The 12,954-nt window shown below is 36.7% G+C and overlaps 1 protein-coding gene across 3 annotated transcripts in view; it reads right to left on the bottom strand.

Moving 5' to 3' along the window:
* Positions 1–12,954, bottom strand: part of SCAPER (S-phase cyclin A associated protein in the ER) — a 475,492-nt gene that overhangs the window by 322,416 nt on the left and 140,122 nt on the right. For 2 of the 3 annotated variants that reach the window (XM_036843858.1, XM_036843856.1), the window contains exons 9-10: positions 4,606–4,868; positions 1,248–1,463 (exon numbers count right to left, since the gene is read on the bottom strand). In XM_036843858.1, coding sequence (XP_036699753.1) covers positions 1,248–1,463; positions 4,606–4,868 — 479 coding nt within the window. Of the gene's footprint in view, positions 1–1,229; positions 1,464–4,605; positions 4,869–12,954 lie in introns of all 3 variants that reach the window. The other variant, XM_036843857.1, reaches the window with a different exon arrangement.

Below are 12,954 nucleotides of genomic sequence, written 5' to 3' on the forward strand. Positions count from 1 at the left end.
ATTTTCCTTCAAATATGTAAACGTCATTCTCAAAATAACCAAGGGTTTTTAATACTCTACCATAAGCTTATTTTACCTACGTGATCAAAATAAAAATGATGAGAGAAGAATTTTTAAATAATTATTTTATGCTTATTTAAGTATAGGATCTTTTTCCTCTTATGAAATTTGATTCTCATAGAATCCATTTGCAAAATAAATAATTTAATATGATAGCTAGCTATGAAAACAAAAATATAAATACGACCAATTTCTACCCATACATTAAACCCACTACTTACATGACCATAAATTATTTAACCTTTAAAACATTCGCACTAAAAAACCTAAGTTAAAAAAAAAGTGCCTTTTATTCCTTTATAAAGGAATCTAAATATTTGTTTTTCTCATTACTATAACTCTTATTACTCCCTTAAACAATCCATATCAAATTTCATCTGTATCTAATCTTATTCCCTCTCTAAAATGTATAATTTGGCCTAATATCATCTGCTGGTATCATCTTTCAACATGATGAGGCATTAAGTTTAAAAAGAAATTATAGTACACAGTGGTCATTTAAAAACTAAATTTGAATTTTTTCTCAACAACTTTTTATATTGTCCTATTCCTTTGAAAGTTACTTTTTAAACAAAGCCAGCATGACCTATTCTGAATTATACTCAGGCCAAGTATCTTAATACTAAAATGGGAAGGAGAAAGACGAGCAGAATTAAGTAGTCATCCAAACACATAAACCTATAAATAATTTTATGTCAATGCATTTTTAAAGATTCTGCAATAGGGATGATAAATAAATTTCATCTTAAAGACCAACTCCAAGCAAATGATAATAACTGTCTAAAGCACTCTGTTAAGAGAATTCTTAAAGCTAAGTTCATTAAGCACAATTTCCCATCTATCAGAGTGGTAGATGTTGCATAGAAAACATTATTATTATAGTTTCTTAATGCTAAAGAACATTTGATCAAATCACACACAAAGTGAATGCTTTTGAGCAAGTTATTTAATTCTCACAGTTTCATTTCCTTCCTCTATAAAATAAGAAGAAACTTAACTATATCAAAAGATTGCTATAAGAATAAAATGTTAAAATGAAATAACATATATAAAATGCTATGTTAAAAAGTGCTTGTAAAGTGTAGAGAAATACACATTACAATTTTTTATTATTGGGGTTTATGCCTCTTTAATATATTTACTCAGAATTCCGATTAAGTTGTTCTTACCAAGTTAGCAGCACTCACATTTGAAATATCTGAAGGATCCATTTCACTTTCTATTCTTGCTTTCTCTTCTGAAAATTTGTCTTCACTTGCTTGCAAAGGTGTGTCAGCTTGCTGAGTAACTGAAACACCCTCTGTATCAATGTGAACGGCAGGTATTTCAGAAGTTTGCACAGAATTGTCTTGTAAGAAACTACTGCCAGAGTTCTTGACATCATCCAGTGTACTCACTGTGAACTAACGAAACATATTACAGATTGAATCAGAGATAACGAAAAATACTCACCAACTTATTTCACTCTAGAAAACCTGATTCTGCTTAACCTATCAGCTGTAAAGCATCAGTTGACTGACTGACAGACGACTCAGTCATTTTTTGGTAAGTTTCAAGGGTATAAGAGAAAACCATTAAGCAGCCACAATTTTTATTTGCACATCTACTATGTTTAGCACATAGTAGCACATAGCACATCTACTATGTTTACTATGTAAAGCACTGTCTGAAGTGCTTTAGCAAATTAATCAATATATACTGTAATTACATTTTATTTTAGTGGGCTGATTCCTGATGAGTACCCTATACATCTCACAAAAGAAATCTAGTCACAAGTATAATACTCTGTGTTATATTCAAATAACTAAAGGTATTTACATGGTTTTTAATATCAAATGAAGGCACTTTTCACCAAATATGTACTTCCAGGGCATTTTACTCAAAAACATTAAACTCGCTCTCTTTAGATAACATTAACACAGCCTCGAAGCATCTTTCATAAAGATCCACATCGCACATAATACCAAATCTCAGATCTAAAAGAGAAATACACCATAAAAAGTAGAGTATATGTCAGCATGCAGTTTCATTATGCAATTCATATTCTTTAGACTTCAATAGGCTCTCCATTCCCCTTTAGGAATATTTAACCCATAACCAGCAGAAACGTGAAAACCATTTAAACAAATACAACTTGTGCTGAAGTCAAATACATACCCATTTTTAAAAAACTTTCTAGTTTAGTGAATAGGAACAAGCCTTTATTTTCACTTTCTAACAGAGTACGGAAAGAATGGCGCTATGTTTTCCAGCTATACTCAGGGTAATGAACTCCAAGGAGAAGAACTAAAATCTAAAATTGTGAATTTAAAACTTACATCACTACTTAAATAAACATTAGATAAACATTGCAGTGGCCATAAAAACCCTAGTTTGATATAGTATTTATATAAATATTAAACTTGGCCAAGTCATATAAACTACTTTAAAAATCCTACTATTGGTTAGAACTTTAAAGTGTCCCAAAGTGTTCATTTTAGCATAAGCATTATTCAAATTGCATCACAATGTTTATATTGCTATCAACATTATCCATACATCAGTCACCATGGTTTATAATCTTCTCAGTAATATTTACATTAGCATTATTGATCTTTACAATATAGTCAACCCTGTTTATTAAAAAATCAATATCAACTTAAATAACAAAATCAAAGCTAAACTATAATGTTGAAAAATATATAAAAATGCTAATTCCATTTTCAGAATGACAGTGGAGAAAACAGTTATTAATATTAGCTTGGCCACCATAAGCAGTGAACTTTTACACTGAAATAATTTAACAATAATTACTCAAAAGTTCTATGTATAGACTATTTCTAAAATCTCAAAAAATCACATAAGTTTATTCATTACACAAAATCAGCATAATTTTTACACTGTTAAATTTTATAGTTAAAATATAATACATGTACCAAGAATGCTAGATGTTAGCTAAGTGATATAAAAAGTGATTTCTTCATCAAATTTACCTACATTTAAAAGTTTCTTAAAGTTTCACCCAACAACTACGTACTGATTACTTCCTACGTATCTATGACTCTGCTCCATATTGTGGGAAATTAAAAGGCAACATAAGATAATGCCCACAAGGAGCTTTCAATCTCATGTGGGCACAAACATACATATATTAAAGAGTTATAAAACATCAGGAACAATGTAGGATTAAGAGCCATTATTATCATCAAGGAAAAAGAACATGGAAGTTGAGTACAGTTTCTAATAAAAATAAATATCCTACAGGTAAAAGTAGAGAATTTTAAAAAGCAGATACTATTCTGGACTGAGAAATATGACAACTGTTTTACAACTTTTTTACTTAGTCCCTGTACCTTATCAAAGAATATCTCTTATATTTCATTAGTCATTTTACATAAAATTATACTAACTGAAGGTAAATCTTTCTGTAAACAAATATCTTTTTAAAATGCGTTGCTAGGACTTCCCTGGCGGTCCAGTGGTTAAGACTCCACGCTTCCAAGGCAGGGGGTGCAGGTTCAATCCCTGGTCTGGGAACTAAGATCCCACATGCCATGCAGGGTGGCCAAAAAAAAAAAAATAATAATAATAATAAAATAAAAATTTTTTTAAAGTCCTGTTTTTAAAAAAAATGCCTTGCTTAACCGAGTAAGTAAAATAAACTTCAAATGGACTGACAGAAGAGTACTGGGAATATTAACTTTAAAGAATTATTTAAATATAAATCACTCTATACTCGAATTGTAGGAAATAAAAGTAGAGCAAGTGAAAAATGATTCTACTTTCATCATCATTTAAAATAACACTACAAATGAAGCAGGAGGACACCATTTTAACCAAGTAATCAAAGTTAACAAACTTGGGCAAATTGATATGATATGCCTTTAAATGTGAGGCTAAGAACAATCACTTTATTTCTGTCAAAAATGTATAAGCTAAAGTGAATAATGAATAAACAAACTGAAGAACATTGTACAAAAAACCCACAATGTATACTTCAAAAATATTAATGTCATGAAAGACAAAGACAGGCTGAGTAACTGGCCCTGGTGAAAGACATTAAAGAAACAAAGCCAAATACAATGTGTGATTCTAGATTGGATCATGCATCATGGAAAAAAATTCTATGAAGAAATTATTGGGACAACTGGAAATTTTTGAATATGGACTATAAATTAGATAACAATATTATATAAATGTCAAATTCCCTGAATTTTATAATTATAGTGTGGTTATGTAAAAGAGTTTCTTTGTTCTTTAGAGATATATACTATAGCATTTAAAGGTGAATGGTTACGATGTTTGCACATTACTCTCAAATGTTTAGCATACAATATGAGTGTGTGATATGTAAATATAGAGAGAAAAAAATGTGGCAAAATGTTAATCTGTGAATCTAGGAAAAGGGTACAGGAGAGTTCATTATTCTATTCTTGCAACTTTTCTGTAGATCTGAAATTTTTCACAATAAAAAGTAAAAAATGAAGTAGAAAAATTAAGACATTCCAACATACATATATATATCCTTTATAAAAAAGCAATAAAAGGATTTTCAGAATGTACTACCTGGGTTCTCTCTGCAAGAGGATGATCACATGAGTGTAATGAGTCTTTGAGCTGAGATTCTATAGTATTAGAAGGTCCACCTCCAACAAATTCACCTTTCTGAATACTTTTGTCAGGTAAAAGACATACATTTTCTTTATCACTGTCATCCTTCGACCTTAATGCTTCTGTTGGTAATGAAACTTTTGGCATCACTGCTGTTGATCGTGAACGAACAGGCCTTCCTCTCTGAACAGTTTCCCATCCTTCAGCATCTTTCCGTTCTATGCAATTGAGGGAAGAAAATAAAAAGATTTCTTTGATGATAAAAATTTTCAAAAACCTACAAAATAATATTTTCCAATCTAATTCCCATTAAATATAACTAAAATATAAACATGACACTAATTACTATGCAAGGTGTATTGTGCACAAGTGTGTGTGTACTCTCTAGTCCCTACAACCACACTGTGGGGTAGGTATAATTATCCCTATCTTACAAATGATAAAATTGAGATTAAGACTGACCTAAGGCCCTGGGACTTCCCTGGTGGTCCAGTGGTAAAGAATTCGCCTTACAATGCAGGGGACATGGGTTCGATCCCCAGTCCCACATGCCGCGGGGCAACTAAGCTGGAGCGCAACAACTACTGAGCTCACACGCCTCAACTAGAGAGCCTGCGTGCCGCAAACTACAGAGCCCACACACCCTGGAGCCTGTACGCCACAACTAGAGAGAAACCCGTGTGCCACAATGAAAGATCCCACATGCCTCAATGAAGATCCGGCATGCCACAACTAAGACCCAATGCAGCCAAAAATAAAATAAATAAATAAGAAATAAATCCTTAAAAAAAAAAAAGACTGACCTAAGTCCCCACAGTCAAAAAGTAATAACATTTCTATAGTGTATACTATGTGCTAGCACTGTTCTAAGTGCCTTAGATGTAACTCGTTTAAATAAACCCTCTTAGAGGGTTCACAACAACCCTCTAAGATCAGTACTGTCATTCCCATATTACCAATGAGGAAACTGAGACAAAGAGAGGTTGAGTAATTTACCCAAGGTCACACACTTAGTAAAGGTAAAGCCAAGATGCAAGTCTAGGCAAATTGGTTCTGATGTCCATAGCCCAATGAATATGTAAAAACTACCTCCCCTTCTTTTAGAATCCAAACATAGGCCTTGGTCCAAAATCCACGTTCTTTTTCCCCTGTCTCAGTACTAATAGTACACACTGACTTAGGAAAAAAAGGAAAAAAACTATTTTAATGATCATAAGATTATAGTGTTAAATGAATGAACCCTCAATGATCTAGTCCACTATTTCACCATACACATAAGAAAATGAGGGCCTGTATCCAAAGTCACAGAGCAAACTAGCCTAAAATAAATAAGAAGCTTCTACCAAAATGCTTCAAAATTTCACAACCTGAGATATATATGTATACAGTGATAGCCACAATTTTTAAAATTTTACAGGCTAATTGTAATCTGTCAAAATTAGTATGAAGACTTCCAGTTCTGGCCAAGTGGAGCAGCCTCACCTTCATTTCCAGGTCCTCCTACTTACAACTAAAAACTCTGGGAAAAAACATACAAAATAAGCACAGGACGATTTTAAAAGATATAAAGTAGTAGGTGGACTGCCTAGTGACCCTGGGAATTGAAAAGTAGCACAGCAGTGAGTTCTCTGTTTTTGTTTATTGCTGACAGGATGCTATAAAAGCCTCCAATCCAGAAGGACCAACTGACATAGACAAAACAGGCATCAGCAAAACTTGTTCTGCCAAGCCAAAGGACAGAGAAAAGGATGGCCTAAGAAAACAGACAACCATTTTGGCAATATTCCTTCTATTCTAGCCAAACGTCAGTGGAAACCTTCCACCCCATAGTTTCAATAGGGGTAAGCAGAGAGCTGAAGTTCCATTGCCCACCTGGCAGAAGCAGATGGTGGTCCAATTCCCTCACCAAAACAGTGTCAGCAAAGGTGAACAGTGAGCTGAGCTTTTACCTCCAAATGGCATTAATAACACTAAACAAAGCAGTAGGAACTGTACTTACTCAGCACTCCACTTTCCCTCACACCTAGTGTCAGTGGGAAGCTGAACTTCCACACCCACCAAGCAGCAGTGAGACTTAATGAGGTACTGAGAGTCAGAACTGGTAGACACTGGTCCTCCCTACCCCCACTTTCAGCAGGGCTCAATGGTGAGCAGAGCCTCTACTTCCATCTGGCATCAAAGACACATAGGACTAGTCAATATTCTGACCTCCCCTGCCCGCAGTGTCAGCAGGTACCCTGTAGAAATCTGAGCTTCCACCCTCACCAGCATCACTGCCATAGAACAAAGTGGTAGGAGACAGATTTACTTGGCACATGGATCCCCTTCCACCTTGTAATAATGTAAGCAGGACCAATCAGAAAGCTAAGATTCCACTCCACCCTACAGGGACAAATCAGGAGTCAGTCCTCTGTTCACTTTGCCTCTCCCTTGTGTCAGTGGGGCACAGCAGAGAACTGAGCTTACACCAGCAGTAGGAGCCAAGGAAGTGGTGAAAGTTGGTGCCCCAATTTTGCTGGAAAGGAGTCATAGGGAATACCTTAAACAGAGTATAAGGGACCTGTAGGCCAATAACAAAAGAGGTAACATTTGTGTCATTGGCATCCCAGAAGGAGAGGAGAGAGAAGGTAGGACTGAAAAAGTATTTAAAGAAAGAACAAATAAAAACTTCCCAAACTTAGTGAAAGACATAAAACTAAACATTCAAGGAACTAAGAAATCCAAAGAAATTTATGCCAAACTCATCATAATGCAACCTCTGAAAACTAAAAACAAAGAAAAATTCCTAAAAGAAGCCATAGGGAAAAGATAAATTGTCTATAACAGAACATCAATTTTAATGACAGCAAATTTCTCATCCGAAACACTGAATGCCAGGAGGAAATGGCACAACTTTCAAGGACTGAAAGAACTGTCAATCGCAAATTCATATCCAGTGAAAATATCCTTCAGGAATGAAAGGCAAATAAAGGCATTCTCAGATAAAAGGAAAACTAAGAGAATGTGTCACTAGCAAACCGGCCCTTAAAGAATGACTAAAGAAAGTTCCCTAAAGAGAAAAAAGTTTTTTTTACAAAAAAAGAGAACATGGACTAAATGCTCCAATCAAAAGACACAGAGTGGCAGACTGGATAACAAAACAAGAGCATACAATATGCTACCTATAAGAGACCCTCTTTAGGGTGAAGGACACGCACAGATTGAAAGTGAGAAGATGGAAAAAGATATTTCATGCAAATAGAAATGACAATAAAGCAGGGGTTGCAAAACTCATATCAGAAAAAAACAGACTTTAAAACAAAGGCCAAGGGAGATCTTCAAGATGGCAGAGTAGTAAGACGTGGAGATCATCTTCCTCTCCACAAATACATCAGAAATACATCTACATGTGGAACAACTCCTACAAAACATCTACTGAACGCAGGCAGAAGACCTTAGACTCCCCAAAAGGCAAGAAACTCCCCACGAACCTGGGTAGGGTAAAAGAAAAAACAGAGACACAAGAATAGGGACAGGACCTGCACCTCAGGGAGGGAGCTGTGAAGCAGGAAAAGTTTCCACACACTAGGAAGCCCCTTCACTGGCAGAGACAGGAGGTGGGCGGGGGGAAGCTTCAGAGCCACGGAGAAGAGCGCAGCAACAGGGGTGCAGAGGGCAAAGCGGAGAGATTCCCGCACAGAGTATAGGTGCTGACGAGCACTCACCAGCCTGAGAGGCTTGTCTGCTCACCCGCCAGGGCGGGTGGGGGCTGGGAGATGAGGCTCCAGCATTGGAGGTCAGATCCAAGGGAGAAGACTGGGATTGGCTGCATGAACACAGCCCGAACGGGACTAGTGTGCCACAGCTAGCTGGGAGGGAGTCCGGGAAAAAGTATGGAACTGCCTAAGAGGCAAGAGACCATTGTTTCAGGGTGAACAAGGAGAAGGGATTCACAGCACCGCCTAAACGAGCTCCAGAGAAGGGCACGAGCCATGGCTATCAGTGCGGACACCAGAGAAGGGCATGAAACTCTAAGGCTGCTGCTGCAGCCACCAAGAAGCCTGTGTGCAAGCACAGGTCACTATCCACACCTCCCCTCGGGAGAGCCTGTGCAGCCGGCCACTGTCAGGGTCCCGTGATACAGGGACAGCATACCCAGGAGAACACACGGCATGCCTCAGGCTGCTGCAACGTCACAGTGGCCTCTGCCGCTGCAGGCTCGCCCCACATTCCAAACACCTCACTCCCCCCAGCCTGAGTGAGCCAGAGTCACCTAATCAGCTGCTACTTTAACCCCGTCCTGTCTGAGGGAAGAACAGACACCCTCAGGCGACCTACACGCAGAGGCAGGGCCAAATCCAATGCTGAACCCCAAGAGCAGTGTGAACAAGAAGAGAAAGGGAAATTTCTCCCAGCAGCCTCAGGAGCTGCGCATTAAATCTCCACAATCAACTTGATGTACCCTGCACCTGTGGAATGCCTGCGTAGACAACGAATCAACAAAAAATTGAGGCAGTGGACTTTGGGAGAACTGTAGACTTGGGGTTTGCTTTCTGCAAATAATTTGTTTCTGGTTATATGTTTATCTTTAGTATTTAGAGTTTATTATCATTAGTAGAATTGTTTATTGATTTGGTTTCTCTATTACTTTATTTTTTACTTTATTTTTTACTATATAGATAAATATATATATCTTTTCCTTTTTCTTTTTTTGTGAGTGTGTATGTGTACACTTCTTTGCATGATTTTGTCTGTACAGCTTTGCTTTTACCATTTGTCCTAGGATTCGGTCTGTCCGTTATATATATATATATTTTTTTAAGTATATTTTTTTGTGCTTGTTATCATTGGTGGATTTGTTTTTCAGTTTGGTTGCTCTCTTCTTTCTTTTTTTTTCTTTTATTACTTTTAAATTTTTTAATTTTTAACAATATTTTTCATTTTTTATTTTAATAACATTATTTTATTCTATTTTATTTTTTATTTCTTTCTTTCTTTTTTTCTCCCTTTTCTTCTGAGGCGTGTGGCTGACAGGGTCTTGGCACTCTGGCCAGGTGTCAGGTCTGTGCCTCTGAGGTGGTAGAGCCGGGTCCAGGACATTGGTCCACCAGAGACCTCTTGGCTCCACGTAATATCAAATGGCGAAAGCAATCCCAGAGATCTCCATCTCAACTCTAAGACCCAGCTCCACTCAAAGACCAGCAAGCTACAGTGCTGGACACCCTATGCCAAACGACTAGCAAGACAGGAACACAACCCCACCCATTAGCAGAGAGGCTGCCTAAAATCATGATAAGGTCACAGACACCCCAAAACACACCACCAGACGTGGATGTGCCCATCAGAAAGACAAGATCCAGCCTCATCCACCAGAACACAGGCACTAGTCCCCTCCACCAGGAAGCCTACACAAACTACTGAACCAACCTTAGCTACTGGGGACAGATACCAAAAACAACAGGAACTACGAACCTGAAGCCTGCAAAAAGTACACCCCAAACACAGTGAGATAAGCAAAATGAGAAGACAGAAAAACACACAGCAGATGAAGGAGCAAGGTAAAAACACACCAGACCTAAAAAATGAAGAGGAAATAGGCAGTCTACCTGAAAAAGAATTCAGAATAATGATAGTAAAGATGATCCAAAATCTTGGAAACAGAATAGAGAAAATACAAGAAACACTTAACAAGGACCTAGAAGAACTAAAGAGCAAACAAACAGTGATGAACAACACAATAAATGAAACTAAAAATTCTCTAGAAGGGATCAATAGCAGAATAACTGAGGCAGAAGAACGGATAAGTGACCTGGAAGATAAAATAGTGGAAATAACTACTGCAGAGCAGAATAAAGAAAACAGAATTAAAAGAATAGAGGACAGTCTCAGAGACCTCTGGTACAACATTAAATGCACCAACATTTGAATTATAGGGGTCCCAGAAGAAGAAGAGAAAAAGAAGGGGACTGAGCAAATATTTGAAGAGATTATAGTTGAAAACTTCCCTAATATGGAAAAGGAAATAGTCAGTCAAGTCCAGGAAGCCCAGAGTGTCCCATACAGGATAAATCCAAGGAGAAACATGCCAAGACACATATTAATCAAACTATCAAAAATTAAATACAAAGAAAAAATATTAAAAGCAGCAAGGAAAAAGCAACAAATAACATACAAGGGAACCACCGTAAGGTTAACAGCTGATCTTTCACCAGAAACTCTGCAAGCCAGAAGGGAGTGGCAGGACATATGTAAAGTGAGGAAAGGGAAAAACCTACAAGCAAGGTTACTCTACCCAGCAAAGATCTCATTCAGATTCGATGGAGAAATTAAAACCTTTACAGACAAGCGAAAGTTAAGAGAATTCAGCACCACCAAACCAGCTTTACAACAAATGCTAAAGGAACTTCTCTAGGCAGGAAACACAAGAGAAGGAAAAGACCTACAATAACAAACCTGAAACAATTAAGAAAATGGTAATAGGAACATACATGGCGATAATTACCTTAAATGTAAATGGATTAAATGCTCCAACCAAAAGACACACACTGGCTGAATGGATACAAAAACAACACCCATATATATGCTGTCTATAAGAGACCCACTTCAGACCTAGGGAAACATACAGACCAAAAGTGAGGGGATAGACAAAGATATTCCATGCAAATGGAAATGAAAAGAAAGCTGCAGTAGCAATTCTCATATCAGACAAAATAGACTTTAAAATAAAGACTATTACAAGAGACGAAGAAGGACACTACATTATGATCAAGGGATCAATCCATGAAGAAGATATGACAATTGTAAATATTTATGCACCCAACATAGGAGCACCTCAATACACAAGGCAAATGCTAACAGCCATAAAAAGGGAAATTGACAGTAACTCAATCACACTAGGAGACTTTAACACCTCACTTTCACCAATAGACAGATCATCCAAAATGAAAATAAATAACGAAACACAAGCTTTAAATGATACATTAAACAAGATGGACCTAATTGGTATTTATAGGACATTCCATCCAAGAACAACAGAATACACATTCTTCTCAAGTGCTCATGGAATATTCTCCAGGAGAGATCATATCTTGGGTCACAAATCAAGCCTTGGTAAATTGAAGAAAATTGAAATCGTATCAAGTATCTTTTCCGACCACAATGCTATGAGACTAGATATCAATTACAGGAAAAAATCTGTAAAAAATACAAACACATGGAGGCTACACAATACACTACTTAATAACCAAGAGATCACTGAAGAAAGCAAAGAGGAAATCAAAAAATACCTAGAAAAAAATGACAATGGAAACACGACGACCCAAAACCTTTGGGATGCAGCAAAAGCAGTTCTAAGAGGGAAGTGTATAGCAATACAGTCCTACCTTAAGAAACAAGAAACATCTCAAATAAACAACCTAACCTTACACCTAAAGCAATTAGAGAAAGAAGAACAAAAAAAACCCAAAGTTAGCAGAAGGAAAGAAATCATAAAGATCAGATCAGAAATAAATGAAGAAGAAATGAAGGAAACAATAGCAAAGATCAATAAAACTAAAACCTGGTTCTTTGAGAAGATAAACAAAATTGATAAACCATTAGCCAGACTCATCAAGAAAACAATGAAGAAGACTCAAATCAATAATATTAGAAATAAAAAAGGAGAAGTAACAACTGATACTGCAGAAATACAAAGGATCAGGAGAGATTACTACAAGCAACTATATGCCAATAAAATGGACAACCTGGAAGAAATGGACAAATTCTTAGAAATGCACAACCTTCTGAGACTGAACCAGGAAGAAATAGAAAATATGAACAGTCCAATCACAAGCACTGAAATTGAAACTGTGATTAAATATCTTCCAACAAATAAAAGCCCAGGACCAGATGGATTCACAGGCAAATTCTATCAAACATTTAGAGAAGAGCTAACACCTATCCTTCTCAAACTCTTCCAAAATATAGCAGAGGGAGGAACACTCCCAAACTCATCCTACGAGGCCACCATCACCCTGATACCAAAACCAGACAAAGATGCCACAAAGAAAGAAAATTACAGGCCAATATCGCTGTTGAACATAGATGCAAAAATCCTCAACACAATACTAGCAAACAGAATCCAACAGCACATTAAAAGGATGATACACCATGGTCAAGTGGGGTTTATCCCAGGAATGCAAAGATTCTTCAATATACACAAATCAATCAATGTGATACACCATATTAACAAATTGAAGGAGAAAAACCATATGATCATCTCAATAGATGCAGAAAAAGCTTTCGACAAAATTCAACACCCATTTATGATAAAAACCCTCCAGAAAG

Source organism: Balaenoptera musculus, chromosome 2 (genome assembly GCF_009873245.2).
Source record: "Balaenoptera musculus isolate JJ_BM4_2016_0621 chromosome 2, mBalMus1.pri.v3, whole genome shotgun sequence".
Taxonomy (NCBI): Eukaryota; Metazoa; Chordata; class Mammalia; order Artiodactyla; family Balaenopteridae; genus Balaenoptera; species Balaenoptera musculus.